The sequence below is a fragment of the Oxyura jamaicensis genome, chromosome 1 (assembly GCF_011077185.1).
Source record: "Oxyura jamaicensis isolate SHBP4307 breed ruddy duck chromosome 1, BPBGC_Ojam_1.0, whole genome shotgun sequence".
NCBI classification, from domain to species: domain Eukaryota; kingdom Metazoa; phylum Chordata; class Aves; order Anseriformes; family Anatidae; genus Oxyura; species Oxyura jamaicensis.
In genome coordinates this window covers 172,630,074-172,649,923 of record NC_048893.1, presented here as the reverse complement: position 1 = coordinate 172,649,923, position 19,850 = coordinate 172,630,074, and the positions used below count along the sequence as shown (strand labels likewise).

Below are 19,850 nucleotides of genomic sequence, written 5' to 3'. Positions count from 1 at the left end.
TTGAAAATATTAGCATTACTCCATGAACCTCCTTCTTTAAAGCCGCAATGGTGCAGGGGGCATTCAGGTAGGAGAACACCATGGCGATATAAGATTCATAAACTCACTGTAATAATGAATTCCCAAATGAATAACCTATTTATATACGTCATAGTCCCGCATTGATACAGCTCATCAGTAATCCCTGTGCTGGACCAGTCAATTGCTGCAGCCTCTTGAGGTATAGAATGCTGCATTTCATGGCAATGTGGCATATCTCTTGGGGAAATAAAAATCATTGTTGCTTTCTGTGAAACCCTGCCAACCCATCTCACATTTTTATAAGTAATTTCCATTATTCTATGCTCTATTACACTTGATGTTTTGAAAGAGTGGGAAAGAGTTAAGCAGAATGAAGACCATTATCAATATTTTATTTGTCACACCTGAAAACCTACAATTATAGGTCAGTTCATTGCAGTCCATTCATTGATTTTGGTACTCAAGGCCCTTTAGGGAGTGTCTAAAATCCACTGATGTTTCGGAGTGCTAAATTTTGTGTTGGGATTTCTGATAAAACTGAAGGATGTGTCAAAACCATGTAGCAGACTCTGGGGCTGATTTACCACTGCATGCTTCCACTCTCTGCTGGTGTTAACTCCAGTGATTTTGTTCAAGTGGAGCTGCACAGTTTTGATTTAATTCTTGTATCGGTGTGACCCTCCAGAGACATGCTTCCATGCCCTTATTTATTCCCACCAACTTCAGTTCAGGAACGTAATCAGGCTCATAATTGGGAATGATGACCTTATGCAGTCAGGCATGTAAGCACAAGCCACTCAAAGTTTTCCAGAAATGATACTGAATATAGTGGGGCTTCCTTCCTTGAAGTTGGGTATGTACTTACTTTCTTTGCAAATGGCAACCTACATATTTAGGCTTGCTTTTGAATTCTGTGAAAGTAGAAGTCGTCCTTTGACTGCCTATTACAAGCTTTGGGTCAGAACCATAAACAGAGGAATCTCTTAACTAGTAATTAAGAGATTTGTGAAGGCTAGGGATACAAACTGTACTTGCTTCTCAGTCCGCAAGTATGCAACTCCTTCTGCTTCAATTAACTTTTTTGTTTGTAGCTGGAATGGATGGAATTTGATCAAAGTCACTTTCAGAGTACATTCATGGTACTGTTTACAAACCTATTACTTTCAGAAAGCAAAGTAGAATAATGCACTTCTTTCTGCAGATTGTGTTGTTTGTTCTAGCTGCCTTTTAAATATCTGCTGCCTCAAAAAGCATACCCAGCAAGGTTCAAATGTTTTTATTTATGTCTATTTTTCAGACAAAAACTTGCCACCCTCTAGTATTGGTAGCAGGCTGCTGGGGAGAGAATTTGGCTTGGAATTAAATATCCTTGAAAGGCATTGGATGCAAGAATGAATAAAGTCTATTGTTGAAGTACAAACACCTAATTATAAAAACTATCTGAAAATCTGATATAAAACTAGTAAGGGAAAAAATTACTCATTGCATGAAAAGGTGATTTTTTCTAATGACATTAAGAGATTTTAAAAACAACCAAAATACCAAAAGTTAAGTAATCAGAGTATCCACAATCAATATTTGTATTCAGGTCAAAGTGAAAATAACTGAGAGAATGAAATTTAGAAATGCACATATTGTAATTTGATTTGAACAGTCAACATTGGTAAAAAACCCAAGTGTTTACTATAAGATTACTTTCTGATTCAGCATTACTACATAGAGCTACATCTGTTAGTCTTCTTTGAATACAAAAATTACATCTAATGTAATTAAAAATAGAATAAAAGCAAGAGCTTGATGTCCTTTGGAAGTCCTCAAACTTACTAAAGCTAGAGGTAATTAAACAAATATAAAGAATTAATTGAATTATTTAATCAGGGACTAGCGAGCTACATCTGCAAAGGTAACTGAGAAACAACAGTTCTGATGCAACAGCAACAATGTTATTGCATGGTAGCATTTATTAAGTATCTGATAGAGCCAAGTTAACCTTAAAACAGCTAACTTGATCTACCTTGCCTTTGAAACAGCTAATTTGTGTTGTGTGAACTGTATAGCTGCAGCAGTGCTGAGCTCAGTATGGGTCAATTCACCCTGTTTATACTGCATGGGACTAACTTCTGCAGCTAAGTTGCTGGCAATTCAAACTAGCCTGGATCTACTGAGGTGTAAGGGGGTAGGTGACAGAAAGCGTATATTCAAGTATGCTGAGTTGTCTCTTGCTGTCCTGTCTTCCTTCCCTTGAAGATCTTTAAACTGTGACCTGAAAAGGGGCTTTCATGAAAATTTACCCTCCAACATAGTGAACACATTGTTTATCTTAAGTGCAGTAGATTGCCTCTTAAAAAATGAACCCAACATCTCAGCAGTAATCAATTCTTTCTCTCTCTTTTTATTATTATTATTATTATTATTATTATTATTATTATTTTTGTAGTAATCACTTGCTTGGAAATGTCTCGACTTCACAAACATGATCCTGAAATATTTTTGTTCCTGAAAACCCATGAAAACAAAGACAGGCATATGCTAGGGACCTGAGTGAGAATTTCTGAGTGTTTCATCTTATGATAAGTGAATAATTAAAACAGGTGGAAAATTAGTAGGTCTTCAGTATTTATGTAGTTTTATGTTTCTATTAAAAGTCTCCACTTTCTGTAACTAAGAGAGGACATTAGCTTGTCTTTTCAATGTGGAGACAAATAATAAATATTGCATTTACTTCTGGCCTTGTAGCATATCATGTTGAATTGCTTAGCAGTTTTCAGGTAGGATTTATCTCATCTAGCGTTATCTGTTCAATAACAACAAGAGAAAAGGCAGCTAGCAGAAGGTAGCCATCTTGTCTTCCCTTTTAGTCTTCTCCAAAGTGCAGGGCATTCTGTCCTGACAGAGGTATGTAAGAATAACGTAGCCTGTGACGAGCACCAAGAAATGTCTCTATTGACTGTAGAGGGAGGAAGCCCAGGGAGCAATTGGCTTAGACCGGGTGACAGAGGTAGCTGAAGTACAGCTCTCCCACTGTGGTGGTGTTGTCTGTGATAGGCAAAGGCTCTTTGACATGATCAGCCATTTTAATAGATCAGATGTAGATTTGATAAGATGAATGCTGATTGCAATGTTTCTGGCATTCCTGAAGGAAGATATTTATTTCTTACTGTTCTCATAGGGAAAGGCTTTGGCATATTGCACAGTGAAATTCTGCTTCAGCACTTGCGTAACGCCTGGATGCTCTATCAGAGGTGGGGCCAGTGGGTGGCTGTGCACTAAGCAGAGTGTTGAACCTGAAAGTACAGTCTTGGATGTGCCTGAGGCACCCAACTGTCACAAACAAGGATGTGCAGTGCACTGTCCTGCATGCCAACAGGATGCCTACAGGATCCGTGGGAGAAGCCTGTTGGGTAGGAGTGAGGTGAGACATACAGTCAATGTCGCTGCTCTGCAAACCTCATCCACTTCAAAAATGCCTTGGCCCATTTCCCTAGATAAATTACTTAAATTATTATTAGATTGTCCATTTGGAAAGAGCTGAAGCAGAGAGATTTCTTGATGTTACAGGGGCAGCTTTTAAAGAATTCAGATTCAATTGCTTAAATACATGGAATAGGATTCATCTCTTCTGCCTCTAGAAGTGTACGGTTGAAATGATATCTGTTTTTGAGCTACTCACCTTTGGCTCCTGTTATAGTCAGCAGAAAGAAGCTGGGACTGCCAAAGGGCATGTCTTAGACACCGACTGCATGAGAGACAACTCATCCAACCTGAAGTGCTTAACTTTTCTCACCGACTCAGCTAGCCTGGAGCAATTAGCTCAGACTAGACACTGTGGTTTTAGACGTTAAGTGGGATGAATCCTCAGCATGTAGGCACTGCTACTTAAAAACTAGAGATAAAAATTCTACCCCTACTGAAATTAGAGGAAAACTTGTTGCTGACTTATGATCTTCCAAGTGTGTGGGACTACTATATATAAGAAACAATAATGTGGATGCTTCTGTGCATGCAGGATCTAAGCCCTATTTACCACTGTTTAGTACAAAATAAAAGTCTCCATTGATTTTAACTCGTATCATGTTAAGATTGCAAGCATAGATACTTCTTTGGTGTAATCCATTGTGTACAAGGATGAGTTTTTTGATGTCACATTATTACTTTGCATGCCAGAGTATGTACAGGAAGATCTAGCATGTGTCTATATTGCAGTCACGGAGTGCAGCTTTAAACAGAAGATAGCTTTAAAGTAGCTGTACAAAATGCAGTGGCAGGTACTCTGCACAACTGGGGGTTGTGCTGCTGCAGGCTGCTCTGCCTGAAATGGGAGAGCCACTTCAGTCCACAAGATGTGCTACCTCAGCTGCACTTCTTGCAGCCTACAGCCATCATTGACCTATTGCTACCAGCACCTGCCTTCTTTCCAGCAGCCCCTCTGGCTCCTGCTGCTGCGCAGTCAGCAGGCTGGGTATCGGAAGTGACTTAAGCTGGTGCTGAGGGCTGTGATGTGTGTATGAAGGAGAAGTGAGAACTGTCTGTCTGTAATGGCCTCTCCCTCATCCCTGACACTACTCCTTGGGTGCCTGTTGCTTCTGCTGTTGCACAAGGTTGAGCTCCACCAGTGGTACCCTAAGTGGCCAGGGGAAAAAGAGGCTGGGGAGTGGAGAATACATTTGCACCAGTGGCTGTCATGCTCTCATCTTCTCTTCCATGAGGAGCAGCAGAATACAATGCAGAAAGGAACTTGTTTCACCATTTTGGAATTTCAGGGCATATATCTCCCTTGTTTCACCTTCCAGGTCTGCTGCATAGTGCAGCGAAGAGGAAACGAGCTGAAGGTGCTAAGCATACTGGCAGAAAGTGGGAGCTGCTGTGTTGACTCTGAGAGGAGGCTTGAGAAGTCCCAGCTATGCTTGGCATGCCCCAGGGTGGTCGGGGATCTTGAAAAGCTGGTCAGGGGAGTGAGAGAGCGAGGCTTTTAAAAATGTTATTGGGCACTAGGGACAGGCCAGGAAGGGGTTTAGAGTGTGTTGTCGTGGTTCAGCAACTGGTGAGCAGCAGTATCTCGAATGCTTTGCGTGATTGAATCCTGTGCTAGCTAGTTGAACCTGAAGATAAGCTGATGAAAACATCCCTGTACAGAGAAGCAGAGATAACTAAAGGATGAATCATTTTGAAAAGCACTTTTAATTATTTTAGCACAAATTCTGTGTTCAAGCACAGCCTTAGTGGTAAGGAGAGAGATGCCAGAAGTGGAGTGTTAAGACTGGACCATGCTCTCTAGGCCAGGCTAGCACATATGGAAAAGACTTTATCAGAGGAAAAAAAATAAATAAATACAAGCCCTTTGTATTATGATGATACATGTTAATCTATCCTGTGCTAACAGGATCTGACTGATGATCAAGCTGTGATTCAGACCTCCAAGCCAGAGAAAACACACAATAGTGCTGTAGAAGGTACGGAAACAGAGGATCAAGAGAGTACAAGGAAGCCTGCCAGATCTGCATGGTATCCTAAGCTCCACCAGCCTGCTTGGCAGCCTTCTCTGTACAGCGCAACAAGTGTCACTGTCACGAGCTGGATGCACACTGACGCATCGGATCTGTGACCTCGTATTTCAGCCTGGTGCTCATGCAGGGGCTCAGCTGACCCCTGCAGCCAGGGATCAGATGGAAAGCCATTAGGGGTGGTTCCTCACCAGCACAATGTCCAAACTCATGTCACTGCTGCTTTGAGTCACCCTGGGAGCAATCATCCATGCATTGATTTTATGGCAGTGCTGACACTTGCCTTCATTCTCTCGGAGCCGGAGAGAATTGCTCTTAACCATGCCCCCTGCTGCCTCGGGATATAATCTCAGGAGCATAGTTTAGGGGCACAGTCAGCTTCAAGGAGCATTACTTTGCTTCAGTGCATTTTTATGTGTTTTTCTTTTCCCTGCAGGCCTTTCTCTGCTAAGGGGTGTCTTTGGACCAGTGAATTCACTTTTTTTTTTTTTTTTTTCTTTTTCTTTTTCTTTCATTTTTCTTATTAGTAAAGCAAGAGTCAAAAAGCCTGTGTCTGTATGCTTTTGCCAAACATACAAATGTTTGGCCAGTTTGCTACTGGATAACATCCTGGGCTTATGTCTTAGCTCCCAGCTTGGTGATAATATTCTCCCTTAGCAAAGGATTTTACAAGCAGATGCACATATCAAAATCAGTTCACCAACATAACCGCAGTTTGAAGCCCCCATTTGCCAAAACCACAATCCTGGGAATGCATTTTAAGGATACAGCTTCTGTGAGATTATTTATGCAAAGAAATACTTTATTTTTGCATCAGAGCCTAAATAAGATTTTTTTCATATGTCAGAAACCCTTTGAAGTACTTTTTTTTTTTTTTTTTTTTCTTTCTTTCTTCCCTTTAATTCTCATTAGTTTAATTAATTGTTGCTCTATTTTGAAATTAAAGAGAACAAATTGTTCTCCTGGTACTGAAGGGCACAAGAAAATAATTGCAAACACTGTGTTTTTACCTGAGTTTTTATTGTATTTCTCCTGAATGGAAACCCAGGAAAAAGGGAGTTAAATTGTTCATGGAAAAAAAAGGCATTATATTAAAGCCAGAAATATATTCACGTGGTGATTTCTTGTGGATGCATATAGCATTGCAATGTTCTGATAATGGAAACAATTTGTTTTAGAAACAGTATAAAGGTTGCTAATTTCCAAATAATGAGAAATGGTCTGCTTGACAGGTTTTTCTTTATGGTATTTATACTGCAAGTATAGTAACAAATACCAGGAGCAGAGGCAAAGCCAAGCAGGCTTTCCAACAGCTGCTGCGACCCCTGCTGTACTGCTGCCAAAGCTGGTGTGACAGGACAAGGAGGACACTGGCTTTTAGGGGTCCCATTGTGTGATTAGTCCTCTCCCTTCAGGCTGATTTTTTTTTCCTAGAGAAAGTTTAGCAGAAATTTTGAGTGGATTTTTTTTTTTTTTTTTTTTTTTTTTTTTGAGGAAAATCAGAGCAACGCTTGCATGTGCTGAAGTGGATGCACTTTCCATATCATTCTCTTCCATGAACAAATCTCTCTGAAAAACATGCACAATTGGGAAAGATAACCTGGCTGTGAAGCTTGCAGAGATCCATTTCTGCCAGAATGTTTTTCATTTTCCTATTGCATTTCATGGGGAGGGAGGTTGTGCTTATTCATTGCTGTTGTATGAGGCAAACGGGGTTGGTGCTTTGTGGGCTAATAGGATGGGAGGTGGCATCCTGCTCTATGTCACTGGGAGATAAAAGTGCCTTCTTGTCTCACGGGTCCTTTTGAAATGAACCATCAAGTTAGGTGTTAGAAAAAGAGTTGGTGAAGCTGGTGGAGGAGGGTTTCTGGAGCAGAGTGCTTATGTTATGCTTGTTGACTATTGATCTTCTGAGTGTATTGGTCATTTTGCTCTGGCAATATTTGGGATGAAATGCAGTGATGGGCCATTTAGCCAGCTGGAGCTGATATTTGGGAAGAATTGTTAGCCCGGATCCTACTCAGCTAAAGAACAACGTGGAACTGGAACAGGAAAGCATGAAGACATCCACCCATGCACAAGGTCTTTCCAAGATGTGAAGATTGAAGGAAGGCTGTTATATCTGCTGCCTTCATAAGCTCATTTCTCCCCTGCGTGGGAGACCAGTCAGGAGGCAAAGGAGTGTTTCCCCTTCAATGCATAGTAAGAATGTGTGATGACAGAGAATGCCACAGAAAGACCTCACAGATTTTAACAGAAGATGAACTATCCTATGATATTCAGTAGAGACGTGGTCATATTTTTAGTGAGTTTTCTACTGAATTCCTTACCAGTGACATAGTTTTCCAAAAACTTTTAGAAATATTAACATAGGCCATTAAGAACTCAATAAACCTCCAGACTGATAGCAATAAAAGCTCTTCAAATTTACAGTCTTTTGGGATTTTGTACCCACTAAACCCTCTAAGATGTTACCTGTAGCCCAAACTGCAAATATGTAGAAAATAAAGTTTGGGACTTGCAAGCTCCAAGAATGTGGCTAGCAGGAGCATGCAAAGCTTTCCTCAATGGACTATGTGCATGCCATATGCTCAAGGGAGTCTAGAAAGCTACGTGGTCAAGGAAGGCTTACAAGAGTTGAAAAGCCATCAAAAATATGTTAAAGAAGAATTACAAAATGTACGTGAGAAGAGGAGAACTGAGACGCACAGTTTCCTTTCTCATTTGGTTCCTCTGTCATGTAACAAATGGGCTTTTGACTCTGTGGCACGTGGGCCATCCATCTTACATACTACATACAGAGTCTGATATCCCACTTTGCTCACGCAAAAACACACAATTCGTATTATTGTTTCTGATATTATTTTGATTATTTGGTGTATCCTAGATAGGAGTCCGTGACTAAAATAAGATTTAAATGTAGATTTTTGTTGAACAGATACTGAAAAATACCTCTCTTTAGCAAAGCCTCTTGCTATTGCTCTTTGCACCCTGGGGAGACTTCAGATGCCTGATCATTTCCCCTGGTCCCCCAGCTCTGGGGAAATCGTATCTTTTTGCTGGCTCCCTTGGCTTCTCAGGCAATGCAAAGAGTGGGCTCAATGTGAGACCTAAATGACAATTCATTGCCAGGAGGGAAGTAATTTTCAGACCTCCTCCCCTTCTTCTTGCCATGAATATAATGATACACTGTGGAAACATTACTGGGGTAATCTGAAAACAGCAATGCTGTCAGAAATCAGAAAACGCTTGATAGTACCAGTCATTCACACAGCTTAGCTATGATGTTTAGAATCACTGTACATCATATATCAGTCTGCATTGACATCTTGCTGGATTTTTTCCCAATGAGAAGTCATCTTTGAATTAAACTACAGTAAGCACTGCAGGTTGGACATTGTTTTTATTATTTTTATTCTCCTTCTTCCCACCCATTCCCCCCCTTTTTATTTTTTATTTTTTGCAGAGACCTACTTCATGTTGCAAAGATCATCAGCTGAAATGAATGCAGCCCAGCTGGGATTTGCTGGAAATGCGTTCAGCTTGGCAACACCTCTCACAGAGTGGCTGGGCCCCTAAAAGCTTTGTTTAAAATGATGAAATGAAAACAAAGGAGACATAATTAGCTGGTGTGTAATAATAGACAAGGCTTGTATCCAGCTACTGTAAAAGTCATTTAATGAAGGGTAATCTGGACATAAGCCTGCACACTATAGCTGTAAAATATTTAAGCTTTTTAATGAGAGGGAAAATGGAGAGAAGGGTTTGCTAATGTGATTAGGAAAGATGCCTTTCATAACCATTTTTACAAGGGGTTGCAATTCCTAAACCAAGGTTTGTAGCTTTCTTGAAGCCAAAGCAGCAATAAAACTTTTATACCATACCAACAGTTAAAAGCTACATACATCACATTGGTTTTATATGTCTGAGTGGGAACATCACTGTACTGCTTTTTGTGTCTGCAAGGGGCTACACTGGCTACAGAGTAGCATCTCCAGCTTTTTCCACTTATCTCAGGTTGTGGAGTGTTTGTGGAGGAGCAATCATTAATCTTAAACTGCAGTGAAAGTTGCTTTCAGTGATGTTCTTCCTCATCCTCCCCTCCTTGTTCTGTTTTTCTTGTTCCCTCTCCTCCCTTCCTTTCTCCTTTTCAGAAAACCCTCTTTTCTCATACTCTCTGCACCTGAACAGATGCTGCCTGATTTGAGGGGGCTGGATGCTCTGATGTGATGAATGCATACCATTATTTTTAATTTCCTTCACAAGTTTTGTTACCTCTACCTTGGAGGGTTAATCCCATCCTCCCACAGGGAGAGCCTGGCCTCTTTTGCCTAATCGATGGAGAAAGGTGGACACCTGAGAAAGGCAGACACCTCTGAAAACCTTCTAAATTAGATATGTTCCTGCTTCCTTCAACAAAATGAATGGAGTCTCACACATTACTGTGACTAGTAAATTCTGAGATAAGGCAGGGGCTGGCAAGGGCCGTGTGATGCTGAGACAGGGTGTGTGGTTATCCATGGCTGTCTGATATCTAGAACAACCGAGACAGGCTGATTTCCCCCCAAACATTTTTGTGGGAATGATGTGCCTGATGCCTGAGGATGGCCAGGTACCCACCAGCCGTGCCCTCCCTTGCTAATGAAAGGAGTGTGGGGAAGGAGGGCTTTGTGATGGGGAGGAGCTGCCAGGCAGAGGATGGGAGTTTTGGAAATTTAGAGGGTGAAAGGAAGAATGTCCTGGGAGTTCATGCAAACCCACTGTGCCAAAATGGCTCCCAAGCAGTGCTTGCCTGGTTGGCTCCATATGTGCTGCCACTGCTCAGCCAGCTTCAGCTGTGCTCTTCCCCTTGTTTCCTAGCTGCCTGTTTTCAAGGGCTCCGTGGATTACACTCATTGTCAGTACAGCCAATTAGGGAAACTGTTTCTATTATTTCAGTGATATCTCACAGAAATAACATGCTCACAGACATGGCTTTCTCACTCCTTCAAAGTCATAGCTTTGCCATCTGAATTTTAGCTCAGAGGTTTTACTTAAGTACACTTATACACAATAACATCTGTAGGTCTGTCCCTCACGTTCTTGCAAATTCTTCATTTAAGCTTCCTTGTAGGAATGGAGGTAATAAATATTCATGTGTTTCTTCCTACCTTGATATGCTAATTCTAGTGTGAATGGTAATCAAGAAGCAGTTAAAAAAGATGACTGCCTTCTGGTATTATTTATCAATCCTGCATTGAAGTATTGGGCTGGGGGTGTGTGACAACCCCAGCTAAGGGTGATTTAACATGAATTGCTCTCTGGAGATCTCTCTTCTGCTTTTTGCATTGTATAAAAACATTTAAGATGACTAAATTCCTTATTTAGTGCCTCAGTGAGTTGTCTCAAATTAGGTGAAATCAGTTCTTCTTTTCCCACCTCTTTCCCAGCCTTCTAAGTAGTGTACTGAATTCTTATGCTTCAAGTTGTGTGACTTCAGTGAGTTAGTTAAATGAGGCCTAAATGTTTGTAAGAGTAGTGCATCTTTTATAGTTACCAGCTTTATAATATAAACTGAAGTAAGAGTTAATTTCTGAACAAGCTGGATGTTCAAGTTGGATGGATGTTCAAGGTGACTAATTTAGTGCTTCAAGCAGGGTCAAAAAAAGTTTCACAATATCGGAGAAATACCTAAAAGGAAATTCAGACACAAAGATCCACAAGGTTTGTGTTGGAAAGCTTCATATTTGAAGAAGCTGGGACAGAAACCTAGACTTTGCTGCTCATTTTTCACAGAATCGCAGAATTGTAGGGGTTGGAAGGGACCTCGAAAGATTGTCGGGTCCAACCTCCCTGCCAAAGCAGGTTCCTCAGAGCAGGCTGCCCAGGTAGGCGTCCAGACGGGCCTTGAATATCTCCAGAGAAGGAGACTCCACAACCTCCCTAGGCAGCCTGTTCCAGTGCTCCGTCACCCTCACTGTGAAGAAGTTCTTTCGCATGTTGGTGTGGAACTTCCTGTGCTCTATCTTGCGGCCATTGCCTCTTGTCCTATCCCCACAAACCACTGAGAAGAGGTTGGCTACATCCTTCTGTCCCCCACACCTCAGGTATTTATAGACATTGATGAGATCCCTCTCAGTCTTCTCTTCTCCAGGCTGAACAGACCCAGGTCTCTCAGCCTGTCCTCATAGGGAAGATGCTCCAGGCCCCGTATCATCTTTGTGGCCCTCTGCTGCACTCTTTCCAGGAGATCCCTGTCTTTTTTGTACCGGGGAGCCCAGAACTGGACACAGCACTCCAGGTGAGGCCTGACCAGGGCAGAGTAGAGGGGGAGGATTACCTCCCTTGACCTGTTGTCCTTGCTCCTTTTAATGCACGCCAAGATCCCATTGGCCCTCTTGGCCACCAGGGCACACTGCTGGCCCATGGTCAACCTGTCGTCCACCAGGACACCCAGGTCCTTCTCCTCAGAGCTCCTCTCCAGCAGGTCGTCCCCCAGCCTGTACTGATACTTCTGGTTGTTCCTTCCCAGGTGCAGGACTCTACACTTGCTCTTGTTAAACCGCATCTGTTTTCTTCCTGCCCACCGCTCCAGCCTATCCAGGTCTTGCTGAATGGCAGCACAGCCTTCTGGTGTGTCAGCCACTCCTCCCAGCTTTGTGTCGTCGGCGTACTTGCTGAGGGCAGACACTATTCCCTCATCAAGGTCGTCAATGAAGATGTTGAAATAGACTGGACCCAGCACCGACCCCTGGGGATTACCACTAGTCACAACCTGTGTCTCCAGCTGGACTCTGCGCCACTGATCACCACCCTCTGAGCTTGGCTAGTCAGCCAGTTCTCAACCCACCTCGCTGTCCACTCCTCTATCCCACACTTTTTTCAGTTTTTATCTCAAGTAGAGATCCAAGCAAATGCATTGTACCCAATATCAGTGAAATAGGTGGAAGGTTGGATGTGAATTTTGCATTGGGATTTGCAAAGATGGATTGATCTCTGCACAGGATATTATAATAAAAATGTAAAGAGTTACAACTTTTTCTCAGCCAGTTATTTGTACAGGCTGAAGATCTTAGGAATATTATTGACTACAGTGGCAGCTGGGACCTGCTGTCATCAGAACCAGGATATGACCGAGTTAGAAAAATATCTGTGGCTCTAATCAAACCAGTCAAACCAAGCTAACCTGCAAGATAAATGCCTGAAGCAAAGACAAAAGACAGCTTGAGCTACTTGCAAAAACTCATCAGCATGTGTAAACTCTGTTACACCCCATACCACATTTGCTATGTGTCATACAAATGGTCAAAATTATTTTTATTTTATTTTTAGCATTTCAATAGAATTGTAAATAACAGGAAAGATTGGAAAAACATGTAACCCCAGTGTAGCCAATTTCCCATATCACAAGCTGTTCCCCATTCTTAATAAGTATGGAATGATGTCTATAACATCGACAAATCTTGACTCTGCTGAAGATCAAATGACCTTTGAATGTAAGAGGTTAAAAAGACCAGATGCCCAGAATTGATTTCATTGTAGATTCAAAGTGCTGAAAGCTAAAATCTAAAAGACTGAGCATTGTCTTTTCTCATTTGATGTTGCAGGTCACCAAGGTTACATACTCTAACTATGTGAAGGCTCTGTGAATATGAAGACTTCTTCCTTTTAGCTGCTTTGGTAGCAGAATAGCACATGGTTATAAATTACAATTTTCTTTTTCAAATGTCTAGAAAGACAAGAAAATTTGAAACACTGACTCAAATAGGTCATGTTTCAAACTGTTAAACATGGGAACTGTGTTGGGATTGTATTTAATTGGTGGAATATGGCACTCCAATGATGTCAGTGTGGCTCATGAACTTCAGCATCACCAGATGTACCCATAAACTGTAAACATCCTCTTTATTCTGTTTTCCCATCAGCACTGAGCAGGTTAAAGAAGAATATTTGCCTTGGTAAGCAGTCAAAAATTTTCCAGTCCATGAAAAGTGTTAGTAAACATTGTGTAAAATGTGTATTATAATTAAATATGATCTCTCTGCCCTCTTCTATAATAGGTTTACTTTAAACGTATTATTATGTTTTTTAAAAAGTGTTTTCTGTTTGTGAGAATGATTGTTTGTCTGATTGATTAGATCAAATTTGACACATGATATTTGATCCAGGCCTAGATTAGCAGGACCCAAATCACGAGGATGATGGAGGCTGCAGGATGCAAAACTATTTTTGTGCTTGATCTTGAGCAGTCCTTGGGAAAGTGATATTCACTTCATAGGAGATTTATTCAGTCTCATTATTGTTATTTCACTCTGCTGCAAGGAGGGCTTGAGTGGGGAGGACTCTGAGAATGTGAGAATTTAATATTTCTCGTTAAAGATGTGCAGAGACAATAGAAGGAAGAGTGGGACCTCTGCCAGAGTTGTCAGAGGGAGAAAACAGGTCATTGATGCCTTCTATCAAAATGACAAGTCTCAGTAGGAGTTCCTCATCAGGGGCTGCTCGGGAGCCCTGGAAAGGTAGTCAATTTTGTTGATGACAGGGGTGATCAGGAGCTGGCATTGTATCCACTGCACCCCCGCAACTGTACTGCTGTATGACCTGCTGGTGGGAAATGCACTGTACAAAGACAGGCACCGTTGGCATGGCAGGAGTGCCTCACAAGTCATGTCAGGAAAGCACTAACAGCCTGTGCTTTTCAGATTTGGTAACCAGCTGATGCATGGCTTGTATAGCTGTGCTAGGAGGATAGCAAGCCTATACACGCAGTTCTGTGGTGGTGGAGCCAGTTAAATATATGCTTCTCATTTATATTGGTTTGCCTCGCTCCTGCTGAAGTTCGCATGTTTTTTATTACCCTTTCTTCTTTCAGTATTCAGATCGTAAGAATTATTTCTGTTACAGCAAAATTCTTCTATTTAACTTACAAATGTCATTTTTGCTCAGGCTGACCCTCATATGCAGGTGAAAATCACAGTTGTTCATGGCTGGCTACCCTCTGGGAGACCTGCTCTGTTATGGTGGACTAAGGATGAAGGGCTTGCCATAGCAGGACCAAGAGGGGAACTCTGCAGATGAGGTAGGTAGCAAGGAGCTAAATTACCACCACACAAACAATACAATTTAAGCTTTCAGTACAACTTTTAGATCTTGGTACTTTAGGGCTATTCCCTGCTGTAGGCCATTCCCTGCATTGATCTTATCCAAATGTCACTGTCCAAATGTTGGGTGCCTAGTCTAAGCTAGTTGACAACCTGCTTCTAGACTCTACTGCCAATGGAGAGAAAGGAAGAGAGAGAGAGGGGATCCATACTTCCTATTTTATACAGTTGGGCTTAACCCTCTCTGAACCATCTCATTCTTCTCTTTATGAAAGAATCTGGGGGCTGCATCATTGAGAGTTACCAGAGCCTGAGCCTCAGCTTTGCCACCCATTTTGCTAGACTGGAAAGATGGACTGTCTCTTCATAGAATCTTAGAATAGCTTGGGTTGGAAGAGACTTCATAGATCACCTAGTTCCAGCGTCCCTGCCAGGAACTAGGCAGGGATATTACCCACCAGATCAGGTTGCTCAGGGCCTCATCTAACCTGGTCTTGAACCAGGTCTTCCAACCTGATGTTGGAAGTCTCCACAAAGATTCTAGTATCACTGGTGAAGATGGACTCAGAGCTGGTTCACTGCCATTTTCATGCTGGGGAGCGGTAGCACAGCTGAAATTTCACCACTAGTCATTTTTTTTTTTTTTTTTTCTTAGATGTAATGCAGGCTTGCACATCTAAAATGCTTTCTAGATTCTGGCCTCATTGCTGTCTTCATGGGAAGTTTTTACACTGCAAATGAGTTCTCCCTAGAAACAAAAAAATGGTTTCTCTGTAACGTGTGATGACACATTTCTCTACAACTGAAATGAGTGTTTTACTCAAACAAGACTCTGATAAACAATATCAGTCTTCCTCTTTGCAAAACGGGCATTTATTAATAAGGTATTTGTGTGAATATCCCGGCCATAATCCATTTTCTTTTTAATTTTAACTTGATCAGTAGCTCTTCATCAGTGCTCTTAGATCATTAGGATGTGCAGTAGGTTATGCTAACTGGCTGGGAGGCTAGATATAGAAACTGGCACCAAATGAAACTCACATGGTCACTGCTTACTACACAGGCAGCCAAGATGGCATTCACCAGCAATATATGAATTGTTTAACACTTCTTTAAAAAGCAGCACATCTTTTCTGGATGCAAATATCTGTTCATCTCAGTCCAAATGAACACTTGCTTTTCACTCCATCAGCAGTGTGACTGTTTCCTTTGCAAAACTTGATTAGAGGGTTCATGCATTTTCATACAAATCCATGGGATTTTTGGATGCTGAATGTATCTAGATATCAGCATCTACCTTAAACTGCTTCAACCTAAAAGAAATATGGGAAAACTGCTTTCATGCAAGCATCAACAAAAGGATTTATTTCATCTTTAGAAGTCAGATGTCCAGTTGAAACTTGTTGTCTTTCTTCCTCTAATTAACAGAGAGACATATCTAGGACCCTTCTAAGACATGCACCATAGGCTAATAGAAATCACTGTTTGGAATTACCTTTCTTTCTATAAATTTTGGAGCTGAATTCCACTCCTGCTTTCCATTATTTTCCCCTTGATGTCAGTGGGAAGTTGGGTGTTGATATAGAAATTATGCACCTAAATAACCGTATGGATTTAGGTCTAGTTGGAGAATTTTGCTTGACTGTGCTTGTGTCTGTGAAAGCTCATAAGTGATCCTATCTTTTATTTTCATAGAGCAGAGGAGAAAAAAAATCTGAACAAATCCTTTCCTGCGATAAATGCTACAATCAGCTGATCATCCGTACTTGTGTTCTAAATCTTCATAGCCTCAGTTCTAGTCTTTAATGTATATTTAGAATTGCATATTTATTGTATTTCTTCTCTTGCCTTTAGAATGCCAAGCACACTAATAGAACTATATGAATAATAAATTATAATACTATTTATCATCCAAATTGTTATCGTTTAGAAATTTTCTCTGAAGTGTTTATTCTAGAATTCTATTCAGCTCTCCCTGATGACACGTTTGGATGAACATTTTTGAACTGTGAATGCCTAAAGTTAGTCAGCTAGACCTATATTTAGGCACAAAAATGAATGACCTGATTTTCAGAGTTGCTGATTACTTATTTTGATGCATTAATATGAATTTAACAGCTTAGCTCTAGGTGCCAAAGTTTTAAGAATGTCGTGTTTCTTTCTTTCTTTTTTTTTTTTTTTTTTTCTGTGCACAACTTGTCTATCAAACTGCAGAACACATGCAGAATTAAATTGCTAATGAATGATGACAATACGCCATATAAAAACAATGTTACATTTATTCATTTATTTGTTTAGATGGTTGGGCATGCTAATTTTATGCACAAAATCCATGATGAAAGCTGATGTGTAGTAATTTGAGCAGAAAAAGCATGTATTTCTCCCATTTCATATCAAGACAATGGTGAATTCTGTGTGAAGAAAGCACATCCTCTGTTTTTTTTTTTTTTTTTTTTTTTTTTTTGTCATATAACAAAGAGAAATATAATCTGAAGACATTTTGTTCATTCAATCAGAAAAGCAAATTTAGTTTATCCTGATAATTTTCATTATGTTAAAAATGCAGGAAAACTGGATACTGCACAATAAATTGACTCATATTGTAAAACAAATGCCTTTTGGAGAACATTAAGAGCCATATGTTCATTTTAGAGATATATGGTGCCACTTTGAAATATGGCTTCCTTGTTGTTAAAGACCCAATTCATCAAAGCACATGGCTACTTTCATTAAAGGGTCATAAGCACTTGCTTAGGGGCATTGTTGAATAGAGGCCTAATAGCCTGATTTGCTACACCTTTCCCAGATGGGTTTGAGAAGGTCCCTAAACTACTTTGAGGACACCCAAGAATACTTACAGAATTACTATTGAACTGTAGTGTGAATGGCAGGATCTAGCTTGAAATATTAGCATAATAGATGCCCTTTGTTTAGGATGTTGCCCTGTTTTCTGTTTTCACATTCAATTCTTCTTGATGGGCAAAAGGGTTTTGTGCAAAGAAAGAGATTAAATGAGGATTCGCTCCTAGGTTTCCTCATTTTTCAGGAGCTGGTCTCTGGGCCCTGATCCAACAATGGAGAGACTCCTGTGAACCACAGGGACAGTGAGGCCAGGATCCCACTTACTGAACTTAATTTGTCTGCAAAAAGCTTCAGGAGAACAGCTGGAATACAAGTAAGCTGAAGGAGTACTGCATAGCTCCACCTGACATTGTATTGACAGCAGGTGGTAAATGCCTGACTATTGCAGAATAAAACATACAGTCCCTTCAGCATCAGCAGCTGTGTGATCACTGGGGAGTTGTTTGGTTACATGTGCTTTTTTTCACATCTGTCATTTTAACTAAATTGGTGATCTAAATGAATAGTGTCATGCACGGGAACATTACATGGATTTATGACAGCTGAAATATATAGCACCTAGAGGATTTGGGGTCCATGAAGCAGTGAATGGATTTCAGAACAGCATCATTTTCATCTGTGGTAGATATAACCTTGATCCATTATTCATCATGCTATGCAAAAGAGTATTACACATTGGGTTCACAGGGCAGTCTTCTGGCATTTCAGAAGGAAGAAAAAGAAGTTTAAGAGGAAGATTTATACATTTATGTTGCCTATGTTTATGATGTGAGCAAGACAAGTCCAATTTCCTCCTAATTAGATTATAGCAGGTGCAAGTAAAACCAACAGAAGGAAAGCTCCTTGTACAATATCTATACAGCATTTGGTGTGAGTGTAGCAGAGAGATGAGAAACCTCTCTCTCCTGTGTTTCCCTCTTTATGTTCTGACATCTGCAAAGTGCTTTGCCAGTGGCTAGCAGTGTTACTGGGCTTGGAGAGGTGGCTTCACCCAGGCTTGGATAGCATAGCTGAATGTAGCTGAACCAGCTGGAGAAATGAGTCAAGTTTTAAGATTCATTTCACACTACAGCATGTTCTGAGAGCTGTGTTCCTTTGGGTGCTCCCACTTCCATTCCTGCACACCTTGTTTCATGGAGGCTTGGATCCATTGCTGTCAACCATGTAGGAGGTTTTGTAATCCTTGCCACTCCTCTACTGCTGGTTCTGCCCCATATTCCACATTTTCCTAGAACCAAAGAGGTAGTGAACCAAGGGTAGCACATCCTGGATGCAAACATTGCTTTCTCTGGGCATTTCTTCTGAGGAGGTGAGTACCATGCATTCTGCAGTCTTACCGAATGATGTCTCCGGCAAAGTGATGCAGTTGGATGCAGAACCTCCTGCCAGTGTCATGCCACAAGCTTCCAGAACTCATTTGTCAGAGATTTCAGGTTCTCTTGGTATCTATGGATGGTGAGAGTTACTTCCCATTTCTAAGCAACATGTGGAGCAGTGTTACCTCCATTAAAATCAAAACTAGTGAGTTGAGGAACTTTAATTGCATTTTAAAGGTGAAGGGAGAGACTTTCTACTTTAATTCAGAGTTTAAAACCTGGTATATAAGGAAGGTGAAGATACATTTTTAAGTAAACAACTGAAGAGATGAAATCTGTAAGTATGAGATCCTGTTTGACGAGGATGTTAACGCTGTTATTTAAAATCTGCCACTGAAACAGAAAACATAGCAGATTAATTCGTGATAATTATAGAGAAATGCACAGAATCATTCATTATAATGGACTTAATCATTTTTTGTGTGCAAAAATGAACTATTCTGATGTCATAGAGTGTATTTGTGTGGGAACGAGGTTTATTTCTGTATAAATACCATTTTTACCATTGCTTCAGATTCCTAGTGAGATCGTGATGATAAAGCAGTGCAAATTCTGTCACAAACTGGCAGAAACCAGCCTGGCAGGAAATTCCAATTCCAATGGCAGCCTTCCACAGGCTATTGGAAATTAGCTGCTGTTCTGCTAAAACAGTTATTGGGAGTATGTCTTATGGGAAGATGATTGAGTTTTTAATACGTAGAGGTGCAGATGGGTCCTTGTCAAGCTTATGACATGACACTCAATTACCTTCAGGGAGAAGCTGAAATCCAAACTGTAAAGAAAAAACAGGTTCCACAGCCAAAATCTGTGGAAAAACAAACCAAACCAAACCAAAAACAACAACAACAACAACAACAACAACAACAAAATGTATCTTTTGCAGTTGCTGCTTTTACGTATTCAGACAGGCATGCAAAAAAATGTATTAACAGCAATTAATGGCTTGATAGGTCAACGTTGTAATTCTTTCTTTCTTTCTTTCTTTCTTTCTTTCTTTCTTTCTTTCTTTC

The 19,850-nt window shown here is 40.7% G+C and overlaps 1 protein-coding gene across 2 annotated transcripts in view; it reads left to right on the top strand.

The window, feature by feature from the left end:
* The first annotated feature begins 3,394 nt into the window (after positions 1–3,394).
* The window catches only part of OLFM4 (olfactomedin 4), a 49,352-nt gene continuing 32,896 nt past the window's right edge, over positions 3,395–19,850 (top strand). Inside the window, exons 1-2 of one of the 2 annotated variants that reach the window (XM_035313025.1) lie at positions 3,395–3,433; positions 5,402–5,471. Coding sequence is in view for 1 of the 2 variants with exons in the window: in XM_035313017.1 (XP_035168908.1) it covers positions 19,109–19,117 (9 nt within the window). In the remaining variant the exon portion in view is untranslated. Of the gene's footprint in view, positions 3,434–5,401; positions 5,472–18,814; positions 19,118–19,850 lie in introns of those variants that run through there. The other variant, XM_035313017.1, reaches the window with a different exon arrangement.